Here is an 18,388-nt window from a genome sequence, read left to right on the forward strand (position 1 = left end):
GCCAGTCTGAGGGCCAGTCTGAGGGCCAGTCTGTGGGCCAGTCTGAGGGCCAGTCTGAGGGCCAGTCTGAGGGCCAGTCTGTGGGCCAGTCTGAGGGCCAGTCTGAGGGCCAGTCTGTTGGTACTATCATGCCAACTCCCTGTCACTCATTATCATGCCATGTTTGGCTTGAGAAGGACAGCAATGAAGTTGGCCCCATATGGAACAGATATAGAAGACAAGATTCCTGTATGTTCTACCTGGAAGTAATACATATTGCAGCAAACACGCATCCAAGATTCATAGAAGATTCTTGTAACATCTCAATCAATCAAATGTATTTATAAAGCCCTTTTAACACCAGCAGATGTCACATCAGCTGATATGGGTGGTTAACATTGAGACACAACAGATATGCTGCATGTATTATATTAAAAACGTAAGGGGGAACATGTCAGCTAAGCCTTCAGAGGTCTCACATTCACATTTCAATACCTTGCATACCACTGTCTGATGTCCTGCAACATGAGACTTACTGAAGAAAGAAGAAAAGTCCACCGCGAGCAGGAGGAGGAGAGGAGGAAGAGGAGGAGGAGAGGGGTAGAGGAGGAGAGGAAGACGAGGAGGGGAGGAGGGGAGGAAGAGGAAAGGAGAGAGGAGGAGAGGGGTGGAGGAGGAGAGGAAGATGAGGAGGAGAGGAGGAGGAGAGGAGGAAGAGGAAAGGAAGAGAGGAGGAGAAGGATAGAGGAGGAGAGGAAGATGAGGAAGAGAGGAGGAGAGGAAGAGGGAAAGAATAAGGAGAGGAGGAGGATGAGGAAGAGGAAGAGGAGGAATGACTCAGTAACAGCAGTGAATCTATTTTGTTATTAAGTGGCGATCCCTCAACAATCATTCTCATGTCAGCACATTGGTAGTAGTCAGTGACAAATATCAAAGCTGTGCCACCAGAGACTGTGGGTTCGAGCCCAGGCTCTGTCGCAGCCGGCCGCGACCGGGAGGTCTGTGGGGCAACGCACAATTGGCCGAGCGTCGTCCGGATTAGGGAGGGTTTGGCCGGTATGGATATCCTTGTCTCATCGCGCACTAGTGACTCCTGTGGTGGGCCGGGGGCAGTGCACGCTGACCAGGTGTACAGTGTTTCCTCCGACACATTGGTGCGGCTGGCTTCCGGGTTGGATGCGCGCTGTGTTAAGAAGCAGTGCGACTTGGTTGGGTTGTGTTTCAGAGGACGCATGGCTCTGGACCTTTGTCTCTCCCGAGCCCGTACGGGAGTTGTAGCGATGAGACAAGATAGTAACTACTAACAATTGGATTCCACAAAGAAGAAAAAACTATAAGGAAAGCATTTCTTTTTGTAAAGGTTACATTGTCAGAACATACACTTTCTGATAATATTCATAGATCACTCTTATAATTCCTATCTATGTAGGAAATTCATCACAATCATATAATTAATTGTTTATGTCATATAAGGGATATACCCAATATTATACAAAAATATGTGGACACCCCTTCAAATTAGTGGATTCGGCTATTTAAGCCCCAACTGTTGGAGACAGGTGAATAACATTGAGCACACAGCCATGCAATCTCCATAGATGGCAGGTAGCCTGGTGGTTAGAGCATTGGACTAGTAACCGAAAGGTTGCGAGATCGAATCCCTGAGCTGACAAGGTAAACCTCTGTCATTCTGCCAGTAGAATGGCCGTACTGAAGAGCTCAGTTACTTTCAATGTGGCACTGTCATAGAATGCCACCTTTCCAAAAAATGTCTGCCCTGCTAGTGCTGCCCTGCTAGTGCTGCCCTGCTAGTGCTGCCCTGCTAGTGCTGCCCTGCTAGTGCTGCCCCGGTCCAATAGAAGTGCAAATGTTCAGGAACAACAATGGCTCAGCCATAAAATGGTAGGACACATAAACTCTGTCGGGGATTAATCAGAATAGTTGGGTAACATAGATAAGATGTTTTATTTTCATTATATGCTTGTGAGTTACTTCTCATTTAGAATGTATCTTGTTGTACTATAGTGGTGGCCATTTGCAGTTATCCTTTCTCTGTCCTGGGGTCAGTTACTTCTCATTTAGAATGTATCTTGTTGTACTATAGTGGTGGCCATTTGCAGTTATCCTTTCTCTGTCCTGGGGTCAGTTACTTCTCATTTAGAATGTATCTTGTTGTACTATAGTGGTGGCCATTTGCAGTTATCCTTTCTCTGTCCTGGGGTCAGTTACTTCTCATTTAGAATGTATCTTGTTGTACTATAGTGGTGGCCATTTGCAGTTATCCTTTCTCTGTCCTGGGATCAGTTACTTCTCATTTAGAATGTATCTTGTTGTACTATAGTGGTGGCCATTTGCAGTTATCCTTTCTCTGTCCTGGGGTCAGTTACTTCTCATTTAGAATGTATCTTGTTGTACTATAGTGGTGGCCATTTGCAGTTATCCTTTCTCTGTCCTGGGGTCAGTTACTTGGACCACAGAGAGGGGAGAGTTCAAGCTTGTCTTCATATGTAAACATATCTTTTAAACCATGTGAAGGGATGATTGAAGGGGAACCAATTATCTCTTGGCTCCACAATGTCTGTGTGCCAGTCACTGTGTCTCTGTGATCTTGTCCAGGACGGGTGTATTTGATATATGCCTGTTGATGAGGTTTTGTTTTATGGTCCTGAGTGGTACCAAGAACGAGATAAGAACATAGTTTAGGAGACAAAGCTGAACGATAATTTATAGCCAATGCTGTCTGGCTCTGTTTGTCTTTGCTATAAAGGATCTCAGTTGCAATGTGTAAGGACTCTCAGAGAATTCATTTATAGACACTGAATTGATCTGAGAGTCACAGGGTTGTGATGGAGCTCATAATAATTAAAGATGGACTTTATGATAACTCTGACTTGTGTGGTGGTTTGGTCTCATGATTTGGTAAATACAGGAAATTTTCACTACAGCTCACAGCACGGGACCACCGAGTGCTGAAGCGCACAGCGCGTAAAAATAGTCTGTCCTCGGTTGCAACACTCACTACCGAGTTCCAAACTGTCTCTGGAAGCAAAATCAGCAAAAAACTGTTCATTGGGAGCTTCATGAAATGGGTTTCCATGGCCGAGCAGCCGCATACAAGCCTAAGATCACCATTTGCAATGCCAAGCGTGGGCTGGAGTGGTGTAAAGCACGCCACCATTGGACTCTGGAGCAGTGGAAACGCGTTCTCTGGAGTGATGAATCACTCTTCACCATCTGGCAGTCCTAGATTCATCAATCGGTTTGTCAGATGCCAGGAGAACCCTACCTGCCCGAATGCACAGAGACAACTGTAAAGTTTGGTGGAGGAGGAACAATGGTCTGAGGCTGTCATTCATGGTTCGGGCTAGTTCCAGTGAAAGGAAAACGTAATGCTACAGCATACAATAAATGTAAATAGATGTTTGTCTATGGAGATTGCATGGCTATCAGCGAATCTGGGTTTGTGGCTGAAATAGCCTAATCCACTAATTGGAAGGGGTGTCCACATACTTTTGTCCATATAGTGTATAAGAAAAAACATACGAAATCTTACCAGTTACTTATTAGATTTCTGTACTAATAATCTTCTTCTGTCATAGAAGATTGTTATTTGTTTTTCATGGTTGTTTTCCATATGGGGCATGATGGCACAAACGTTAGTGGGACCAGACTAATATTTGGGGAGTGTATTTTGGATGATGAGGCCTCTTACTCAGCATGTGACTCTGGAGAGTGATGAGGTGTTCCTCCCAGCTCTGCCCGTCCTCCTGCTCGTTCCCTAACCCTGGAGGCCGGTTCCAGTTCAGGACCTGGAAGTATCAGAAACATACCTCCATTAACTCAAACACTAATGCCATGCTAACCGCACTCCTACCCTCCACCAGACCAAGCTTCAATTGATAGAAAAGAGCAGACACTTACAGCTGTCCCACCAAGATCAAGCTACTACAGCTACTGCTGCTGCTACTACAGCCATTGATGCTGCTGCTGCTACTACAGCCACTGCTGCTACTACAGCCACTGCTGCTGCTGCTGCTGCTACAGCCATGGATGCTGCTGCTGCTACAGCCATTGATGCTGCTGCTGCTACTACAGCCACTGCTGCTGCTACTACAGCCATTGCTGCTGCTGCTACAGCCACTGCTACTACAGCCACTGCTGCTGCTACTACAGCCACTGCTGCTGCTACTACAGCCACTGCTGCTGCTACTACAGCCACTGCTACTGCTACTACAGCCACTGCTGCTGCTACTACAGCCACTGCTGCTGCTGCTACTACAGCCACTGCTACTGCTACTACAGCCACTGCTGCTGCTGCTACTACAGCCACTGCTGCTACTGCTACTACAGCCACTGCTGCTGCTGCTACAGCCACTGCCACTGCTGCTACAGCCACTGCTGCTACTGCTACAGCCACTGCTGCTGCTGCTACAGCCATTGCTGCTGCTGCTGCTACTACAGCCACTGCTACTGCTACTACAGCCACTGCTACTGCTACTACAGCCACTGCTGCTACTGCTACTACAGCCACTGCTGCTGCTACTACAGCCACTGCTGCTACTGCTACTACAGCCACTGCTGCTGCTGCTACAGCCATTGCTGCTGCTGCTACAGCTGCTGCTGCTGCTGCTACAGCCACTGCTGCTACTGCTACTACAGCCACTGCTACTGCTACTACAGCCACTGCTGCTGCTGCTACTACAGCCAATGCTGCTACTGCTACTACAGCCACTGCTGCTGCTACTACAGCCACTGCTGCTGCTACAGCCATTGCTGCTGCTGCTACTACAGCCATTGCTGCTGCTGCTACAGCCACTGCTGCTGCTACAGCCACTGCTGCTGCTGCTACTACAGCCACTGCTGCTGCTGCTACTACAGCCACTGCTGCTGCTACTACAGCCACTGCTGCTGCTGCTACTACAGCCATTGCTGCTGCTGCTACTACAGCCACTGCTGCTGCTACTACAGCCACTGCTGCTGCTACAGCCATTGATGCTGCTGCTACTACAGCCATTGCTGCTGCTGCTACAGCCACTGCTGCTGCTGCTACTACAGCCATTGCTGCTGCTGCTGCTACTACAGCCACTGCTGCTGCTGCTACAGCCACTGCTGCTGCTGCTACTACAGCCACTGCTGCTGCTACTACAGCCACTGCTGCTGCTGCTACAGCCATTGATGCTGCTGCTACTACAGCCACTGCTGCTGCTACTACAGCCACTGCTGCTGCTACTACAGCCACTGCTGCTGCTACTACAGCCATTGCTGCTGCTGCTACTACAGCCATTGCTGCTGCTACTACAGCCACTGCTGCTACTACAGCCATTGCTGCTGCTGCTACTACAGCCACTGCTGCTACTGCTACTACAGCCACTGCTGCTGCTACTACAGCCACTGCTGCTGCTACTACAGCCACTGCTGCTACTGCTACTACAGCCACTGCTGCTACTGCTACTACAGCCACTGCTGCTACTACAGCCACTGCTGCTGCTGCTACTACAGCCACTGCTGCTGCTGCTACAGCCATGCTACTGCTACTACAGCCACTGCTACTGCTACTACAGCCACTGCTGCTGCTACTACAGCCACTGCTGCTACTACAGCCACTGCTACTACAGCCACTGCTACTGCTACTACAGCCACTGCTGCTACTGCTACTACAGCCCACTGCTGCTACTACAGCCACTGCTGCTACTGCTACTACAGCCACTGCTGCTGCTACAGCCAGCCACTGCTGCTACTACAGCCACTGCTACTGCTACTACAGCCACTGCTGCTGCTACTACAGCCACTGCTGCTACTGCTACTACAGCCACTGCTGCTACTGCTACTACAGCCACTGCTGCTACTACTACAGCCACTGCTGCTACTGCTACTACAGCCACTGCTGCTGCTGCTACAGCCACTGCTGATGCTACTGCTACTACAGCCACTGCTGCTACTACTACAGCCACTGCTGCTGCTACTACAGCCACTGCTGCTACTGCTACTACAGCCACTGCTGCTACTGCTACTACAGCCACTACTGCTACTACAGCCACTGCTGCTACTGCTACTACAGCCACTGCTGCTGCTGCTACAGCCACTGCTGCTGCTGCTACAGCCACTGCTGCTGCTGCTACAGCCACTGCTGCTGCTGCTACTACAGCCACTGCTGCTGCTACTACAGCCACTGCTGCTGCTACTACAGCCACTGCTGCTGCTACTACAGCCACTGCTGCTGCTACTACTACTACAGCCACTGCTGCTGCTACTACAGCCACTGCTACTGCTACTACAGCCACTGCTGCTGCTGCTACTACAGCCACTGCTGCTGCTACTACAGCCACTGCTGCTGCTGCTACTACAGCCACTGCTGCTGCTACTACAGCCACTGCTACTGCTACTACAGCCACTGCTGCTGCTGCTACTACAGCCACTGCTGCTGCTACTACAGCCACTGCTACTGCTACTACAGCCACTGCTGCTGCTGCTACTACAGCCACTGCTGCTGCTACTACAGCCACTGCTGCTGCTACTACAGCCACTGCTGCTGCTGCTACTACAGCCACTGCTACTGCTACTACAGCCACTGCTACTGCTACTACAGCCACTGCTGCTGCTACTACAGCCACTGCTGCTGCTACTACTACAGCCACTACTGCTGCTACTACAGCCACTGCTGCTACTGCTACTACAGCCACTGCTGCTGCTACTACAGCCACTGCTGCTACTGCTACTACAGCCACTGCTGCTACTACTACTACAGCCACTGCTGCTGCTACTACAGCCACTGCTGCTACTGCTACTACAGCCACTGCTGCTGCTACTACAGCCACTGCTGCTACTGCTACTACAGCCACTGCTGCTGCTACTACAGCCACTGCTGCTACTGCTACTACAGCCACTGCTGCTACTACTACAGCCACTGCTGCTGCTACTACAGCCACTGCTGCTGCTACTACAGCCACTGCTGCTGCTGCTACTACAGCCACTGCTGCTACTGCTACTACAGCCACTGCTGCTACTACAGCCACTGCTGCTGCCATGCTGCTGCTACTACAGCCACTGCTGCTGCTGCTACTACAGCCACTGCTGCTACTACAGCCACTGCTGCTGCTACTACAGCCACTGCTGCTGCTACTACAGCCACTGCTGCTACTGCTACTACAGCCACTGCTGCTGCTGCTACTACAGCCACTGCTGCTACTACTACAGCCACTGCTGCTACTGCTACTACAGCCACTGCTGCTGCTGCTACAGCCATTGATGCTGCTGCTACTACAGCCACTGCTGCTACTACTACAGCCACTGCTGCTGCTACTACAGCCACTGCTGCTACTGCTAGCCTACAGCCACTGCCTGCTACTGCTACTACAGCCACTGCTGCTACTACAGCCACTGCTGCTACTGCTACTACAGCCACTGCTACTGCTACTGCTACTACAGCCACTGCTGCTACTACAGCCACTGCTGCTGCTACTACAGCCACTGCTGCTGCTACTACAGCCACTGCTGCTGCTACTACAGCCACTGCTGCTACTACAGCCACTGCTACTACTACTACAGCCACTGCTGCTACTACAGCCACTGCTGCTGCTACTACAGCCACTGCTGCTGCTACAGCCAGCCACTGCTGCTGCTACTACAGCCACTGCTGCTGCTACTACAGCCACTGCTGCTACTACTACAGCCACTGCTGCTGCTACTACAGCCACTGCTGCTGCTACTACAGCCACTGCTACTACTACTACAGCCACTGCTGCTACTACTGCTGCCACTACTACAGCCACTGCTACTGCTACAGCCACAGCCACTGCTGCTGCTACTACAGCCACTGCTGCTGCTGCTACTACAGCCACTGCTGCTGCTACTACAGCCACTGCTGCTGCTACTACAGCCACTGCTACTGCTACTACAGCCACTGCTGCTGCTGCTACTACAGCCACTGCTGCTGCTGCTACTACAGCCACTGCTGCTGCTACTACAGCCACTGCTGCTGCTACTACAGCCACTGCTGCTGCTACTACAGCCACTGCTGCTGCTACTACAGCCACTGCTGCTGCTACTACAGCCACTGCTGCTGCTACTACTACAGCCACTGCTGCTGCTACTACAGCCACTGCTGCTGCTACTACTACAGCCACTGCTGCTGCTGCTACTACAGCCACTGCTGCTGCTACTACAGCCACTGCTGCTGCTACTACAGCCACTGCTGCTGCTACTACAGCCACTGCTGCTGCTGCTACTACAGCCACTGCTGCTGCTACTACAGCCACTGCTGCTGCTACTACAGCCACTGCTGCTGCTACTACAGCCACTGCTGCTGCTGCTACAGCCACTGCTGCTGCTACTACTACAGCCACTGCTGCTGCTGCTACAGCCACTGCTACTGCTACTACAGCCACTGCTGCTGCTGCTACTACAGCCACTGCTGCTGCTACTACAGCCACTGCTGCTGCTGCTACTACAGCCACTGCTGCTGCTACTACAGCCACTGCTGCTGCTACTACAGCCACTGCTGCTGCTGCTACTACAGCCACTGCTGCTGCTACTACAGCCACTGCTGCTGCTACTACAGCCACTGCTGCTGCTGCTACTACAGCCACTGCTGCTGCTACTACAGCCACTGCTGCTGCTACTACAGCCACTGCTGCTGCTGCTACTACAGCCACTGCTGCTGCTACTACAGCCACTGCTGCTGCTACTACAGCCACTGCTACTGCTACTACAGCCACTGCTGCTGCTACTGCTACTACAGCCACTGCTGCTGCTACTACAGCCACTGCTGCTGCTACTGCTACTACAGCCACTGCTGCTGCTACTACAGCCACTGCTGCTACTGCTACTACAGCCACTGCTGCTGCCACTGCTACTACAGCCACTGCTGCTGCTACTACAGCCACTGCTGCTACTGCTACTACAGCCACTGCTGCTGCTACTACAGCCACTGCTGCTGCTACTGCTACTACAGCCACTGCTGCTGCTACTACAGCCACTGCTGCTACTGCTACTACAGCCACTGCTGCTGCTACTACAGCCACTGCTGCTGCTACTACAGCCACTGCTGCTACTGCTACTACAGCCACTGCTGCTGCTACTACAGCCACTGCTGCTGCTACTACAGCCACTGCTGCTACTGCTACTACAGCCACTGCTGCTGCTGCTACTACAGCCACTGCTGCTGCTACTACAGCCACTGCTGCTGCTACTACAGCCACTGCTGCTGCTACTACAGCCACTGCTGCTGCTACTACAGCCACTGCTGCTGCTACTACAGCCACTGCTGCTGCTGCTGCTACTACAGCCACTGCTGCTGCTACTACAGCCACTGCTGCTGCTACTACAGCCACTGCTGCTGCTACTACAGCCACTGCTGCTGCTACTACAGCCACTGCTGCTGCTGCTACAGCCACTGCTGCTGCTACTGCCACTACAGCCACTGCTGCTGCTACTGCTACTACAGCCACTGCTGCTACTACAGCCACTGCTGCTGCTGCTACTACAGCCACTGCTGCTGCTACTGCTACTACAGCCACTGCTGCTGCTACTACAGCCACTGCTGCTGCTACTACAGCCACTGCTGCTGCTACTACAGCCACTGCTGCTGCTACTACAGCCACTGCTGCTGCTGCTACTACAGCCACTGCTGCTGCTGCTACTACAGCCATTGCTGCTGCTACTGCTACTACAGCCACTGCTGCTACTGCTACAGCCACTGCTGCACTGCTACAGCCACTGCTGCTGCTACTACAGCCACTGCTGCTGCTACAGCCACTGATGCTGCTGCTACTACAGCCACTGCTGCTACTACAGCCACTGCTGCTGCTGCTACTACAGCCACTGCTGCTGCTACTACAGCCACTGCTGCTGCTGCTACAGCCACTACTGCTGCTACTACAGCCACTGCTGCTGCTACTACAGCCACTACTGCTGCTACTACAGCCACTGCTGCTGCCTCTACAGCCACTGCTGCTGCTGCAACTACAGCCACTGCTGCTACTACTACAGCCACTGCTGCTGCTACTACAGCCACTGCTACTACTACTACAGCCACTGCTGCTGCTACTACAGCCACTGCTGCTGCTACTACAGCCACTGCTGCTGCTACTACAGCCACTGCTGCTACTACTACAGCCACTGCTGCTGCTACTACAGCCACTGCTGCTGCTACTACAGCCACTACTGCTGCTACTACAGCCACTGCTGCTGCCTCTACAGCCACTGCTGCTGCTGCTACTACAGCCACTGCTGCTACTACTACAGCCACTGCTGCTGCTACTACAGCCACTGCTGCTACTACTACAGCCACTGCTGCTGCCTACTACAGCCACTGCTGCTGCTGCTACTACAGCCACTGCTGCTGCTACTACAGCCACTACTGCTACTACTACAGCCACTACTGCTACTACTACAGCCACTACTGCTACTACTACAGCCACTACTGCTACTACTACAGCCACTACTGCTACTACTACAGCCACTACTGCTGCTACAGCCTACTGCTACTACTACAGCCACTACTGCTGCTACTACAGCCACTACTGCTACTACTACAGCCACTACTGCTACTACTACAGCCACTACTGCTACTACTACAGCCACTGCTGCTGCTGCTACTACAGCCACTACTGCTACTACTACAGCCACTACTGCTACCTACTACAGCCACTGCTGCTACTACTACAGCCACTACTGCTGCCTCTACAGCCACTGCTGCTACTACTACAGCCACTACTGCTGCCTACTACAGCCACTGCTGCTACTACAGCCACTGCTGCTGCCTACTACAGCCACTGCTGCTGCTACTACAGCCACTGCTGCTGCCTCTACAGCCACTGCTGCTACTACTACAGCCACTACTGCTGCTACTACAGCCACTACTGCTGCCTCTACAGCCACTGCTGCTACTACTACAGCCACTGCTGCTGCTACTACAGCCACTGCTACTGCTACTACAGCCACTGCTGCTGCTACTACAGCCACTGCTGCTGCTACTACAGCCACTGCTGCTGCTGCTACTACAGCCACTGCTACTGCTACTACAGCCACTGCTGCTGCTACTACAGCCACTGCTGCTGCTACTACAGCCACTGCTACTGCTACTACAGCCACTGCTGCTACTGCTACTACTACAGCCACTGCTACTGCTACTACTACAGCCACTACTGCTGCTACTACAGCCACTGCTGCTACTACAGCCCCTGCTACTGCTGCTACTACAGCCACTGCTGCTACTGCTACTACAGTCACTACTACTACTACAGCCACTACTGCTGCTACCACTACAGCCACTGCTGCTGCTACTACAGCCACTACTACTGCTACTACAGCCACTACTGCTGCTACTACAGCCACTGCTACTGCTACTACAGCCACTGCTACTGCTACTACAGCCACTGCTGCTGCTACTACAGCCACTGCTGCTGCTACTACAGCCACTACTGCTGCTACTACAGCCACTACTGCTGCTACAGCCAGCTACTACTACTACTACAGCCACTACTACTACTACAGCCACTACTGCTGCTACCACTACAGCCACTGCTACTGCTGCTACTACAGCCACTGCTGCTACTACAGCCACTACTGCTGCTACTACTACTACTACTACTACAGCCACTACTGCTGCTACCACTACAGCCACTACTGCTGCTACTACTACAGCCACTGCTACTGCTACTACAGCCACTACTGCTGCTACTACTACAGCCACTGCTACTGCTACTACAGCCACTACTGCTGCTACCACTACAGCCACTGCTGCTGCTACTACAGCCACTACTGCTGCTACTACAGCCACTACTACTACTACTACTACTACTACTACACCCACTACTGCTGCTACCACTACAGCCACTGCTACTGCTACTACAGCCACTACTGCTGCTACTACAGCCACTACTACTACTACTACTACAGCCACTGCTGCCACTACAGCCACTACTGCTGCTACCACTACAGCCACTACTGCTGCTACTACAGCCACTGCTACTGCTACTGCTACTACAGCCACTGCTGCTACTACAGCCACTACTGCTGCTACCACTACAGCCACTACTGCTGCTACTACAGCCACTGCTACTGCTACTGCTACTACAGCCACTGCTGCTACTACAGCCACACTGCTACTGCTACTACAGCCACTGCTACTGCTACTACAGCCACTGCTACTGCTACTACAGCCACTACTGCTGCTACTACAGCCACTGCTGCTGCTACTACAGCTGCTGCTACTACAGCCACTGTTGCTACAGCCACTGCTGATACCACTACTACTACTTCTCCTACTGCTGTTACTCCTACTACTACTACTACTACTACTACTACTACTACTACTACTACTATCCCTGCTGCTGCTCCTCCTACTGCTGTTACTCCTACTACTACTCTACTACTACTACTACTACTACTATCCCTGCTGCTGCTCCTCCTACTGCTGTTACTACTACTACTACTACTACTATCCCTGCTGCTGCTCCTCCTACTGCTGTTACTCCTACTACTACTACTACTACTACTATCCCTGCTGCTGCTCCTCCTACTGCTGTTACTCCTACTACTACTACTACTACTACTACTATCCCTGCTGCTGCTCCTCCTACTGCTGTTACTCCTACTACTACTACTACTACTACTACTACTACTACTACTACTATCCCTGCTGCTGCTCCTCCTACTGCTGTTACTCCTACTACTACTACACACAATTAATCTTCTCCTTTCCCCTTCTGATGACCAGGTGGCGAATCGCATCTCTGCATGTCTGGCAGACATATCAGTGTGGATGACGGATCACCACCTCAAGCTGAACCTCAGCAAGACGGAGCTCCTCTTCCTCCCGGGAAGGACTGCCCGTTCCATGATCTCGCCATCACGGTTGACAACTCCATTGTGTCCTCCTCCCAGAGCGCTAAGAACCTTGGCGTGATCCTGGACAACACCCTGACGTTCTCAACTAACATCAAGGCGGTGTCCCGTTCCTGTAGGTTCATGCTCTACAACATCCGCAGAGTACGACCCTGCCTCACACAGGAAGCGGCGCAGGTCCTAATCCAGGCACTTGTCATCTCCCGTCTTGACTACTGCAACTCGCTGTTGGCTGGGCTCCCTGCCTGTGCCATTAAACCCTACAACTCATCCAGAACGCCGCAGCCCGTCTGGTGTTCAACCTTCCCAAGTTCTCTCACGTCACCCCGCTCCTCCGCTCTCTCCACTGGCTTCCAGTTGAAGCTCGCATCCGCTACAAGACCATGGTGCTCGCCACGGAGCTGTGAGGGGAACGGCACCTCAGTACCTCCAGGCCCTGATCAGGCCCTACACCCAAACAAGGGCACTGCGTTCATCCACCTCTGGCCTGCTCGCCTCCCTACCACTGAGGAAGTACAGTTCCCGCTCAGCCCAGTCAAAACTGTTCGCTGCTCTGGCCCCCAATGGTGGAACAAACTCCCTCACGACGCCAGGACAGCGGAGTCAATCACCACCTTCCGGAGACACCTGAAACCCCACCTCTTCAAGGAATACCTAGGATAGGGTAAGTAAGGGTAAGTAATCCTTCTCACCCCCTGCTGTTCCCCCCAACAAGATTTAGATGCAAGTGGCTGTTCCACTGGTTGTCATAGGTGTTTGCACCAATTTGTAAGTCGCTCTGGATAAGAGCGTCTGCTAAATGACTTAAATGTAAATGTAAATGTACTATCCCTGCTGCTGCTCCTCCTACTGCTGTTACTCCTACTACTACTACTATTCCTACTACTACTATCCCTGCTGCTGCTCCTCCTACTGCTGTTGCTACTACCTGGAAGTAGCCATCCAACACGGTCCTGATCTCCAGCCGGCGCTCTGCAGGACTACTGGAGTGGAGGGTATGCACCATTGCAGTCAGGCACTGCAGGGTCAGCCGTAGCAGCGTGGGGTCCTTGGGGTTGGAGGAGGTCCGGAGGCACCAGGCTCGGAGTACAGAAAGAAGGTCCTCCACAGACTGCAGGGTGATGGAGAGCAGGCCGTTCTTCTGGAATGCATAGATACCGTACATACGAGTTAACACACACACACACAATTCTGAAGAGAGGTACAGTAGGAGTGCTTTACCTTGCTGCCACTGATGACAGCCCCTTGGAGATGGACCAATCGGAGAGCGAGGTCCTCTGGGATCTGCTGGCTGTCCTGCAGGCTGTCTGTGAACCAACGACACATTGATGATTGTTGTTTTGACAGGCTGTCTGTGAACCACATATTGATGGTTGGTGTTTTGATGACATGGAAACCTAGCCTGAGCATCAGTCTGTACCATCATGCCAACTCCTTGTCGCTCACTGTCATACCAAAAGGTTAGGCTTGACAATGAGCAATGGAGTTGACAAGAGCACTTACAGATCTGAGACCAGGCTACAGAAGGAGACAACAGGCCTGGGACCAGGCTACAGAAGGAGACAACAGGCCTGGGACCAGGCTACAGAAGGAGACAACAGGCCTGGGACCAGGCTACAGAAGGAGACAACAGGCCTGGGACCAGGCTACAGAACGAGACAACAGGCCTGGGACCAGGCTACAGAAGGAGACAACAGGCCTGGGACCAGGCTACAGGAGACAACAGGCCTGGGACCAGGCTACAGAAGGAGACAACAGGCCTGGGACCAGGCTACAGAAGGAGACAACAGGCCTGGGACCAGGCAACAGAAGGAGACAACAGGCCTGGGACCAGGCTACAGAAGGAGACAACAGGCCTGGGACCAGGCTACAGAAGGAGACAACAGATTTGAGACCAGGCTAATGGCAATACATTGTACAGTCGTGGCCAAAAGTTTTGAGAATGACACAAATATTAATTTTCACAAAGTCTGCTGCCTCAGTTTGTATGATGGCAATTTGCATATACTCCATAATGTTATGAAGAGTGATCAGATGAATTGCAATTAATGGCAAAGTCCCTCTTTGCCATGCAAATTAACTGAATGCCAAAAAAAGGATTTCCACTGCATTTCAGCCCTGCCACAAAAGGACCCAGACCTTAATCCCATTGAGAACTTGTGGTCAATCCTCAAGAGGCGGGTGGACAAACAAACAACCCACAAATTCTGACAAACTCCAAGCATTGACTATGCAAGAATGGGCTGCCATCAGTCAGGATGTGGCCCAGAAGTTAATTGACAGCATACCAGGGCGGATTGCAGAGGTCTTGAAAAAGAAGGGTCAACACTGCAAATATTGACTCTTTGCATCAACTTCATGTAATTGTCAATAAAAGCCTTTGACACTAATGAAATGCTTGTAATTATACTTCAGTATTCCATAGTAACATCTGACAAAAACATCTAAAAGACACTGAAAGCAGCAAACTTTGTGGAAATGAATATTTGTGTCATTCTCAAAACGTTTGGCCATGACTGTACAAGACAGAATGCACAGCCGGTACACTGTGATGTCATAAAGAGATGTGGAAATCCTAGGCACACTGGGATTGAGAAATAGCAGGATGTGGGTTGAGCCCTCGTTAGGCAAGGTTATGTATCAAGACAATGGAGATGCCATAAGCCTTAGTAATAGGTCCAACAACAGCTAGCAGTATTATACACACCAGAGGCTGAGCACACTGGGCTCTGGTCAAAAGCACTGCACTATTTAGGGAATACGGTGCCCACTGGGCTCTGGTCAAAAGCACTGCACTATTTAGGGAATACAGTGCCCACTGGGATGCAGCTCAACCACTTCCCTCTCTCAATAGCATGGTGTTAACAGTCATGTCAAGCTTCCTGTAATCTACAGACTCAACATGTCCAGACAGGTTTCCCACATGGTTTACAGATTAGCACCCTGCTAATCAAAGGACACTAGCAACAGAAGTGTTTAATCAACTAAGATCCCAGTGAGAGAACACTGCTAATTAGAAAATAACATCATTCACTTTAGATCAAGACAGAACATATTGACTGGACTCTTGCCCACTGTGTTTCTCCAAAGGGAGAAAAGTACATTTTGAGCAGCCTAAAGGAAAGCTGTATATTAGTGTGGTGTGTGTGGTGTGTGGTGTGTGGTGCCTCACCATGGAATAGAGCAGGCAGCTCCTCTGGTAAGGGGAGAGGGGAGAACTTATACTTGCTCCTCTCCACCATGCTCACCTCCTCCCTAAAAAAACACACACACACATATTTACAGCAGGCCTACAGACTTGGCCTCCGTACCAAAAAGCATCCTATTCCCCATGTAGTTCCCCACAGGGCTCTGGTCTAAAGTAGTGCACTATATAGGGAGTAGGGTGCCATTTGGGATGCACCCTTAAGGAGACAGAGATAAGAGCTGTTGCAGCAACACCGTCATCCACTACAGATTAATATGCAGAGATAAGGCCTTGGGTTGGGTTTATACAGTCTGCCCTCGACATGGTCCTTCACCACACACACAAAGACACAGACATACTGACACACACAGTCCAATGGGTGGTCTCCACCCAGCTTCAAAACACACACAGTTCAACGGGTGGTCTCCACCCAGCTTCAAAACACACACAGTCCAACAGGCGGTCTCCACCCAGCTTCAAAACACACACAGTCCAACAGGCGGTCTCCACCCAGCTTCAAAACACACACAGTCCAACAGGCGGTCTCCACCCAGCTTCAAAACACACACAGTCCAACAGGCGGTCTCCACCCAGCTTCAAAACACACACAGTCCAACAGACGGTCTCCACCCAGCTTCAAACCACACACAGTCCAACAGGCGGTCTCCACCCAGCTTCAAAACACACACAGTCCAACAGGCGGTCTCCACCCAGCTTCAAAACACACACAGTCCAACAGGCGGTCTCCACCCAGCTTCAAAACATGGGTAGGGCGTGCACGTACACACGGACGTACACACGGACGTACACACGGACGTACACACGGACGCACCCTGTCAGGCGTCTCCTCCATGTATTATAAGGGTCAAAGAGACTCTCCAACAGCATTAGGCCATACTGAATCACTGTCTGGAGGGACGACTGATCCGCAGGCTGCTTCTTCAGCTGAAACACACACACACACACACACACACATATGTACTTGACCTTGAGAGGGCTTTTAAAACAAAGACATCTCAGAGCAAATAATAACAAACACAGCTACACACTTTAACTAAATAAACATTCCTATTTATGACACTCTTCACTTCTAAATACACATTACTATATATAACACTCTTCACTTCTAAATACACATGACTATTTATGACACTCTTCACAAAAAATACTTACAATATAGACACAGGTCAGCCACACACCCACAGGTCAGCCACACACCCACAGGTCAGCCACACACCCACTCCTCTATTCTTAGGAAACCAGTTCTGTTTCTTTTAGGTGGAAAAATGTCATGTGGATTTATAGGATAGTATTCTTCTCATCTCCACTGCATTCTCTGGCTCAATAGACAGTATATTATCATTCTGGCTCAATAGACAGTATATTATCATTCTCTGGCTCAATAGACAGTATATTATCATTCTGGCTCAATAGACAGTATATTATCATTCTGGCTCAATAGACAGTATATTATCATTCTGGCTCAATAGACAGTATATTATCATTCTGGCTCAATAGACAGTATATTATCATTCTGGCTCAATAGACAGTATATTATCATTCTGGCTCAATAGACAGTATATTATCATTCTGGCTCAATAGACAGTATATTATCATTCTGGCTCAATAGACAGTATATTATCATTCTGGCTCAATAGACAGTATATTATCATTCTGGCTCAATAGACAGTATATTATCATTCTGGCTCAAAAGTAAAAGTATATTAATCTAGAGTATATGAATGGCTCAATAGATAGTATATTTCAGATCCTCCATTGTTGAAAATTATCATTCTGGCTCAATAGAAGTGTATTATCATTCTGGCTCAATTGGCTCAATAGACAGTATATTATCATTCTGGCTCAATAGACAGTATATTATCATTCTGGCTGACAGTATATTATCATTCTGGCTCAATAGACAGTATATTATCATTCTGGCTCAATAGACAGTATATTATCATTCTGGCTCAATAGACAGTATATTATCATTCTGTGTGTGACAGTATATTATCATTCTGGCTGTGTAGACAGTATATTATCATTCTGGCTCAATAGACAGTGTATTATCATTCTGGCTCAATAGACAGTATATTATCATTCTGGGTTCAGTCTAGGGTTGTGTCTTACCTGAGTCAAGCAGAAGTTTAACAGTTTAAGGGTCTCGAAGACAAAGCCTGGGGTCTTCTCTGGGTCAATGTTTTCCATATTCCTGAAGAACAGAGAGACTCAGATCAAATTGTCACCAATCTTTCTCTGATCTCACTGTTATCTAGCATCAGCTTCTAGTATATTTTTTTCACGTTATCTAGCATGAGCTTTTAGCAGATCTTTTCATGTTTTCTAGCATCAGCTTCTAGCAGATTTGTTCTTGTT

General features: G+C 50.3%; 1 protein-coding gene and 1 long non-coding RNA gene across 2 annotated transcripts in view; both read right to left on the reverse strand.

Annotated features, from left to right (window-relative positions):
• Positions 1-18,388, reverse strand: part of LOC118381167 (neurobeachin-like protein 2) — a gene marked incomplete at its 3' end in the record, with an annotated part of 56,040 nt that overhangs the window by 37,496 nt on the left and 156 nt on the right. Inside the window, exons 2-7 of the mRNA XM_052514953.1 lie at positions 18,143-18,224; positions 16,845-16,957; positions 15,998-16,080; positions 14,047-14,132; positions 13,754-13,966; positions 3,692-3,788 (exon numbers count right to left, since the gene is read on the reverse strand). Of these exons, the coding sequence (XP_052370913.1) occupies positions 3,692-3,788; positions 13,754-13,966; positions 14,047-14,132; positions 15,998-16,080; positions 16,845-16,957; positions 18,143-18,224 (674 nt within the window). The remainder of the gene's footprint in view (positions 1-3,691; positions 3,789-13,753; positions 13,967-14,046; positions 14,133-15,997; positions 16,081-16,844; positions 16,958-18,142; positions 18,225-18,388) is intronic.
• Positions 10,587-11,311, reverse strand: LOC127928066 (uncharacterized). The gene is made up of 3 exons (XR_008130204.1): positions 11,110-11,311; positions 10,804-10,845; positions 10,587-10,614 (listed from the first exon to the last, which is right to left on the reverse strand). It is a non-coding gene; the product is annotated as an uncharacterized LOC127928066 (long non-coding RNA).

This window comes from Oncorhynchus keta, unplaced genomic scaffold (genome assembly GCF_023373465.1).
Source record: "Oncorhynchus keta strain PuntledgeMale-10-30-2019 unplaced genomic scaffold, Oket_V2 Un_scaffold_2042_pilon_pilon, whole genome shotgun sequence".
NCBI classification, from domain to species: Eukaryota; Metazoa; Chordata; class Actinopteri; order Salmoniformes; family Salmonidae; genus Oncorhynchus; species Oncorhynchus keta.